The sequence below is a fragment of the Sebastes fasciatus genome, chromosome 21, assembly GCF_043250625.1.
Source record: "Sebastes fasciatus isolate fSebFas1 chromosome 21, fSebFas1.pri, whole genome shotgun sequence".
Taxonomy (NCBI): Eukaryota; Metazoa; Chordata; class Actinopteri; order Perciformes; family Sebastidae; genus Sebastes; species Sebastes fasciatus.
Window position 1 is genome coordinate 26736065 of NC_133815.1, and position 8810 is coordinate 26744874.

At 38.4% G+C, this 8810-nt stretch overlaps 1 protein-coding gene across 3 annotated transcripts; it reads left to right on the plus strand.

Annotated features, from left to right (window-relative positions):
• The first annotated feature begins 1520 nt into the window (after positions 1-1520).
• On the plus strand, positions 1521-7841 carry hus1 (HUS1 checkpoint clamp component). Of its 3 annotated transcripts, none has more exons than XM_074622058.1 (8): positions 1521-1705; positions 2699-2826; positions 4527-4703; positions 4810-4917; positions 5041-5115; positions 6330-6429; positions 7187-7321; positions 7423-7841. In XM_074622058.1, the coding sequence occupies exons 1-8, from the start codon at positions 1672-1674 to the stop codon at positions 7503-7505; spliced, it is 840 nt and encodes a 279-aa protein (XP_074478159.1). In that variant the 5' UTR covers positions 1521-1671; the 3' UTR covers positions 7506-7841. The 3 variants fall into 3 exon arrangements, with proteins under 3 accessions (XP_074478159.1, XP_074478162.1, XP_074478161.1); XM_074622061.1 differs by having other exon boundaries at positions 1538-1701; XM_074622060.1 differs by lacking the exon at positions 1521-1705 and adding an exon at positions 1732-2065.
• The last annotated feature ends 969 nt before the right edge of the window (positions 7842-8810 follow it).

Sequence of the window (8810 nt, forward strand, 5' to 3'; positions counted from 1 at the left end):
TGCAGCATATGGTGAAACATGTGGTGTCTGAATTCAGCTCAGCGGCTTCACCGTTAAAGTTCCCGTCACAGTTGAAGCTTTCCGGCAAATTGGTTCGTTAAAGGGTTTATTTCATTTCTGGAGGCTTCATGTGCACGAAACCACCTGGTAGTCAAAGAGTGTAAAACAGGCAGATATGATCTGAACCATGTGATCAGTGATATACTGTATTTAGAGCCAGTAAAGGCTGTTGGGAATGACTATAAACAATGAAAAAAAATATATATTACCATGTAATCCATTTATATCTATATAATATATAATGTAATGTATATGTTCTAGTAAGTATATTATGAGTATATAACATACAGTACATGTATAATAAACTGTAATTGTTTTATGAGTAATGCGTCTTATGTGTGTAAACCAATCCAATTGTCCAATCCAATAATTGTATTGTAGTGTGGTGTAATATAATAATGGCAGAAGGGGTAATATTAGTGTTCTGTGTTATTGGTTTAACCCAGGGGTCAGCAACCTGCGGCTCCGGAGCCACATGCGTCTCTTCAGCTCCTCTCCAGCGGCTCCCTGTTGATTTAAAAAAATGGAAATGAATAGCTGTTTTTTTTGTTTACATTTAAGTTTTTATTTATCATTGTTGTAGGTCTATGGTACGACGGTACGACGGAGTATTAGGTCCACATTGAGGAAAAAAAAAAATCTGAGATTTAGAGAATAAAGTCGTAATATTATAAAGTAGTAATTTTACGTGATATTTTCTTTTTTTCTCATAAAGTTATGACTTTATTCTCGTAATATTACGACTTTTTTCTCGTAAAGTTATGACTTTATTCTGTAAATCTCAGATGTTTTTCCCTCAATGTGGCCCTAATACTCCATAGTACATTGTCTCTTTGGCCCTCACTGAATTAGACTTATATACTATATACTTAGACTATAAACTGTGTTATCTTCATCACAATGATCAAATGTTTTGCGGCTCCAGACAAATTGTATATATATTTTTGATAGTAAAGGTTGCTGACCCCTGGGTTAACCAGTGAAGATCTGAACCACTTCCTGAACCAAAGAGATGGTCATTACCCGTCTGAAAATAGGACATACAGGATTAAACCAAACACTCCATAGAATAGGCAAGCACCCAACTGGACTATGCACGCACTGTAATAAACCAGAAACTGTCAAGCATGTTCTTATAGAGTGCAACAAATATGACAAAGAAAGAAGGGAATTGCTATCAGGGGTAGATGATGGAAATATTACAATCTGCTAGGAAAGACATCTAAGAAAGAACACAATCTTCTAATTAATTACTTAAGGACAACAGGAATAATAGAGAGAATTGTATTATTATTATTATTGTTATTATTATTATTATTATTAATTATTAATTTGTATTTATTGTTTTTGTTTTTTTGTTTTTTATTTATTTATTTTATTTTATTTATTTTCCTGCCTATCTCCTGCTACACCTCCAGTCCAGCAGGTGGAGGTAATACACCTCTAAGCTGGTTTACCAACCAACAATAAACACCAAAAAAGAAGAAGAAGAAGAAGAAGAAGAAGGAGAAGAAGTTGAAGTTCTCAGCTCAGCAGCTTCACCGTTAAAGTTCCCGTCACGTAACTACGTCACTACGTCACAGCTCAACATGAAGCTACGAGGGAGAATCAATGACGTCGCGTGTCTCCACCATTTCACCCGTAAGTACGTCACTTCCGCCTCCTCTAACGGTTAGCTTCCACCAGACTTCACCACGAAAACCCTCCTTTCTGTTCGTTAGAGAGGAATAATCACATCACAGCGCTCTGAACTCAGACGGGTCTGAGCGCTTTGTGAAGAGGCAGTGACTGTTTTCTGTTCGGCTGACAAGAAGTGGTGAAATAAATGCTGAATATCCCTCAAAGAGCCGTTTAATGGAGGTCTACAACGAGAACTCAGAGTCCAGATCAGCCGTTGATCCGGAGTGAATCCAGTCCGGCTGCTCTGATCTGTTAATAGACTAATGCTTACAGCTCTATAGAGAACCACATTAAAGTGATCTCTTATCACACAACATCACTGGAGGTCTGGAGTATTAATCATTACATTATTGAGATTTAATCAATGTATGAAATACAACTATTCTGTTATATTAGTTTAAACTCAAACTGAAAACAATCATTTAAGATGACATTCTGCAACATGGAGATAGATCCCACTAATCAGCAATTATTTAGTTATTTATTATATTCTTTAAACGGGTTATTTATTGTATGTGTGCACATCTTTGTACAGATTTCTCATTTCTTATTTATTTATATATGTTTCACTAATAATTTTCAGACAAGATTTTAAGAACAATATAAGGATATTTTTCAATATTTTTTCACATATTTTACCAAAAATTTTCGGACATTTTTTCAATATTTTATACTGATTTTTCTGATTTTTTTTCACATATGTTTTCAGAACATTTAGCAGATTTTTTTTTTTTTTTAACAATTTTGAATACTTTTGAATATTTTTCACATAGTTTACTAGTAATCTTTGGTTATTTTTTCATAACACTGTTTGCAGCACATGGTGAAACGTGGTGTCTGAACTCTACTGTTCTTATCTCTGTTAGAATCGTGATAATTGAAGGAGAGAAGAAGAACATCAAGTCAATCCAGTGTATTTGTTTTTGTTCATAACTTTGCTCTTCCTCATCCTCACCAGGAGTCATCACCACCATCTCAAAGCTGACGAAGATGTGCGTCCTGCGACTGACTCCAGACAACCTGTTCTTCGTTCTGTCCGGTAAAGTGGTCAACGGAGGCGTCAGCATGTGGTGTGAGCTGTCACAGGTAAGAGCTCCAGTTTCACCTGTCGGGAAATAAAACGCAGTCACATGATGCCGACGGGATGGAGACGGACACCTGATCACATCTTAAAGGGCAACTCTGTGGCTGTGTTCCTTTAGTTTACTCATCAATTCATTGTTTGTTATTAGCATGACAGCAAAGATAATGTCTCTGTGTTTGAATAAATGATTTGTTATATACCTCCATCAGTGAATGGACGTTTGTATGGACTGCAGTCATAGGAGTGCCATAATAAAGAATACATCTGTAAAAGAATAAGAAAATAAATGTGGAAATGTAAAGACGAATAATTAAAAGAATATATAAGTAAATAAATAAATGTGAAATATAAAGAGAAAAAAAAAAAAAAAAGTGGAATAAAGACAATTAACAAAATATAAAAGAATAATTATAAGCATTTTCTTTTATTTTCAGATTTATTTCTGTATTATTTTAAATATATATGTATTTTTTGCATATAAATTATTATTTTTGTGTATGTATATATGTATATATTATTCATTTTTATATAATAATGTCATTTATTTATTTTTCCTAATTCTTTGGGCGGTCCTCCCTGCCCAGGCTGACTAGTCAATTCCTGCGCACATGAACTGATGACTTTTATTATTTATATGCAAAAATATATATATATATATATATTTAAAAAATACAGAAATAAATCTATACAGAAATAAATTAATAAATAAAAGAAAATGCTTATAATTATTCTTTTATATCTTATTTGTCTTTATATTTCCACATGTATTTATTCTTTTGTTTTTTTCACTTTATATTTACACATTTTTCAATTTACTTATTTATTTTTTCTTTATATTTACATATTTATATTCTTCTTCTCTTACAGATTTATTCTTCATTATGGCACTGTTCTGACTCCGTAGTTTGTGTGTGTCTGTTTGAATGTGAGACATTGTAAAGCACTTTCAGCTCACTGTGATGCCTTCAACGTCCTTTAAGTGTCCGACCAACAGTCTAAAACTTAAAGGCAGTGAACTGACTATCATATATGGTGAAGGAGGCAGCAAATGGTCATATTTGAGAAGCTGAAACCAGAGAATGTTTGACATTTCAGCTTTGAAAATGACTGAAAGAATTAACTGATAATATTTAACTCCCTGGTGACGAAGTGTCTTCAAAGATTCAAAGGTTCAAAGGTCAACTTTATCATCCCACAAGGGAAAATTCATGTGATCATATACACGTCTCATAAAAACAACATATAAAAACCTCACACACTTCCCAGGATCCTGCACACACTCCCCAACTCCAGCACACACACACACACACACACACACACACACACACACACACACTAGCAGATCATCCAGTACAATACCGCCGGTACAAAAAATACACCCTTCACAATATAAATTATAAACTCTATACAAAGTGCAATCCGACAGTCTTAGTATACAGAGAAACCCCGTCCAAAACAGTATACAGTATAGGATGGGCTACAGACTATTTACCTCTCGTTTAGAAGTCTAATTGCTGTCGGCACAAAAGATTTGCTATACCTCGTTGTTCCAATTTTTTTTCTTTTTTACTCCTTTTGAAGGAGTAGCAGACCTGCGTGTCTCGGCATCGTCTCAGCATCATCAGTGTTCTGTGTGTGATTTGGGTGAAGTGACCCTTTATTCTTCCAGCTGTTCCCGTCAGCGTGTCCTTCCTCCCCGCAGGCCAACTTCTTCGATGAGTACCAGATGGAGGGCGTTTCCACTGAGGACAATGAGATCTGCCTGGAGGTGACTCCAGAGAACCTGTCCAGAGCCCTGAAGACGGTCCAGAACGCCAAGGCCGTCAAAGTTAAACTCACCAAGAAGCACTGCCCCTGCCTCACCATCGCCGCCGAGCTGGTGAGACTGTAAAAGTTAACTCATTAAAGTAGTGCGTGATGTCTGCTGTGGCTGTGGAGGAGCTTTGTCGAGTCTGAGAAACCTAACCGAGTGATGTCCCGTCCAGCCCACCCTGTCCAGCGTCAGTCGAGTCGTCACTCACGACGTCCCTGTTGACGTCGTCCCCCGGAGACTCTGGCACGAATTCAAAGAACCGAGCATGCCAGACTTCGATGTAAGTGACGTCTCTATGAAGTGCAATAAGGAATATTTAACCACACAGTTGAGATCTGTTTTTACACTTCTAGCTTTTAAAGAAGGACTCAAAAGACGTCTCATTACATGTCTGTCCTTGCAGGTCAGTATCTACCTGCCTCCTCTGAAGACAATGAAGAACGTCGTGGACAGAATGAAGAACCTCTCCAACTTCCTGGTAGGATCACATTCCTCTAAACTTCACTCACGTTAAAACCCCTTAAAACTCTGACGGCCCACCGGCGGGCCCGGCTGCTATTCTGTCTTTCAGAGGTGGTAGCAGGCAGCGTTTTCAAGCTAGAGTGATGATGCTGGTATCATATGAAACTACATGACATGTGACGAGGGCTGCTGGTGGTCACAGCGGTAAACATCCTCTGCAGCCTGCAGTGTGTCCGCCTGTTTCATCTGGAAAACACGCTGGAAATAAAACGTTACGACGATATTTACTGCTGCATATATTTACTGATTGGATGGAAAGAATGAAATGAAACTAAGAGCGTCCGTCTCGACAGTAAATCATCCGTTGAGTGTTTGATGGTTATTTATTTGTGCTTTATTATACAGCTTTGATGAATACTCGATTCTGATTGGTCAATCACGGCGTACTCCAGTCTGTTATTTCTTTATAACAGACCGTTGCTACATATAACAGACCGTTTCTACGTATAACAGACCGTTGCTACCTATAACAGACCGTTGCTACGTATAGAAGACTGTTTCTACGTATAGCAGACAGTTGCTACGTATAGAATACCGTTTCTACGTATAGCAGACCGTTGCTACGTATAACAGACCGTTGGTACGTATAACAGACCGTTGCTACCTATAACAGACCGTTGCTACGTATAGAAGACTGTTTCTACGTATAGCAGACCGTTGCTACGTATAGAAGACCGTTTCTACGTATAACAGACTGTTGCTACGTATAACAGACCGTTGCTACGTATAGAAGACTGTTTCTACGTATAGAAGACCGTTTCTACGTATAACAGACCGTTGCTACGTATAACAGACCGTTGCTACGTATAGCAGACCGTTGCTACGTATAACAGACTGTTGCTACGTATAGCAGACCGTTGCTACGTATAGCAGACCGTTGCTACGTATAGCAGACCGTTGCTACGTATAGCAGACCGTTGCTACGTATAAAAGACCGTTTGCTACGTATAGTAGACCGTTGCTACGTATAGCAGACCGCTGCTATGTATAGCAGGCTGTTGCTACGACGCTGTATCCGGTTCTCTTTATGCATACATAGTCTAAACGCAATGAGTTCCTCTAAAGGTTCTCAGTTCCGGGGGAAAGTTCCTGCGGTGGAAACGGGCCTTAAGTTAATTTAACGTTTTGGTGTGTGAGATGTAACTGTAAGTTTGTGTGTGTTTGTATCAGGTAATGGAGGCCAACCTGAACGGAGAGATGAACCTGAAGATCGAGACGGATCTGGTTTCTGTCACCACTCACTTCAAAGACCTGGGAAACCCTCCATGGGGTAAAAACGATGTCGCTGTCACCTGTTTTCACTCCAACACTTTGGTCCAGGCTGAAATATTGAGATTGAGATTCAATTTTCTGCAGACATTCCTGTTCCCCAGAGGATGAAACCTACTGATTTTCCTCTAGCGCCAACATGAGGCTAACAGTTAGTTTAAAGTGAAATGTCTCAACAACGATGAGATGGATTGCCATTAAAACGTTTCCTGTAGCGCCATCATCAGGTCTACATACAGTATATATATTATATATATTTTGTCCAATACTTTAATCTGCAATTCTGATGGATTGGCTAACCCTAAACCTGAAGAACTTGTAGTTTTGTTACCTAAACCTAAAGAAGTTGTAGATTTGTTACCTAAACCTGAAGAAGTTGTAGTTTTGTTGTCTAAACCTAAAGAAGTTGTAGTTTTGTTGTCTAAACCTAAAGAAATTGTAGTTTTGTTACCTAAACCTAAAGAAGTTGTAGTTTTGTTGCCTAAACCTAAAGAAGTTGTTGTTTTGTTGTCTAAACCTAAAGAAAATTTCATTCAGTTTCACTTTTACAACGTAGTAGGCGTAGTAGGCCCCTACTGACCCACATCTATGGTGCTTATAGCGACTGATGACGCCTATTTAATGGCCTAATAACAGTCGAATCGGGTCCAGTGGTTCGAGTTTTAGTCCAGGACCTGGCTCCACCTCATGCCCCTTCTTCTACACATGATTCCTCCTCCTCATCTCCCTTCGTCCCTCTATGCTTCCCGTCCCTCCAGGTGACGACGCCTCCCAGGACGGTGGTCAGTCTCAGAGCAGGGACCCAGAGGCCATGGCCCAGGCCCGGGTGGACATCAGGAAGCTGCAGCAGTTCCTCATGGGACAGCAGGTCAACCCCAGCAAGGCCATGTGCAGTAAGTCAACCCACAGCTCCTCATCCAGCCGCACAGCTGGAAAAAGTCAAATGCAGTGGTCTCCTTTTTAAATCCTATTTGCGTTGATCTTGTCCCCTCAGATATCGTCCATGAGACGGTCGTCCACCTGATTCTGCTGCATGAAGACGTGTCTCTGCAGTATTTCATCCCCGCGGTGGCGTAGATGTTCAGCAGACCGCCTCAACTTATCTCTGCTCACTGAGTTTGGGGAAAATGGGCTGTGAACGTGTTTCTGGTGTTTTCCTCACATGGCAAAGGATTCCTCTTCTGCATGGAACCCATGAGACCAAACTCAGCATGTCTGGGAGTGTGTCCTCCGTTTTAACGAGCCTGAGGCTGGTTCCAGTCCTCACAGTGGACCTTTGGTAGTAGGAGGGACATGCTGGTTAATGCACATTCATCAAGGAGGATTTGGACAGTTAAAAAAAAAGACAACAGCACACATTCATTGTTTGAGTTCAGCTGGTTATGTGCTTGGTATTAAAAGTGTTTAAAAATGAAACATTTTGATTTAAGTTATTTTTGTTAAACCCCACTCACCCCCACAAAAAAACATTTCCCCTCATACCTCCTTGAAGTGAATTTGATTTTCATTCATGGTGCTCAAAGCCTCCAAAAATATATATATATATATATATATATATATATATATATATATAATATACCACTGCTAGTTTAATCTATAATAATACATCATTTATTATTATATACTGCTGCTAGTTTAATCTATAATAACGTTTATAACGTTTAGCCTTCATGAAGCCTGCCCAACTGCTCTGCGCAGGCGCACTGTGCGCAGCCAACGGCTCCGCGCGCTGTTTGTCTGGAAGCTTCTAGAAGGCTAGCTTTAATAAGCTGTTAACTACGTTACCTGTCAGCTAACTACACTTACTAAGATCACTAGGTTCAAATACTGTTCATTGAATTAACAACTACCAAATACTGTTTACTATATAAAAATTGTTGTCCTTAATATAATTATTAGATATAAACATTTAAACTTTATAGTGCATGATCATCTTCTCAGTCAGGCTAGTCTTTATCTGTTGAGACTGTTTCTTTAGTCAATCTGAAACTTGATGGTGTTACACGAAAATAAAAATAAATTTTTTGTTAAAGTTAGAAGATGTGTCATTTCTGGCTACTGTGTTTAGATCATGAAAAAGACTTGCAACTCAGACATTTTTTATTTGTGCAACAGAAGGAATCATTTTTCTTCCAGATGTTCAGAAGAGTCTTAGTCATATAAGTCTGAAAAACAACTATAAAAGCATATTAGTATTTAACTAAACTGATTTATTGACATGAATTAAACACAAAAATGGCATAACATTTGACCAAAACTCATTTTAATTCAATCTGTTCAAGCTAAAAGAGATTCTCATAAACACACTGTGTTAAAAAGCTGATTAGTGTGAGTTACACACACAAACTCTCGTAGATAAACTGACGTTAAAGATTTCCTGTA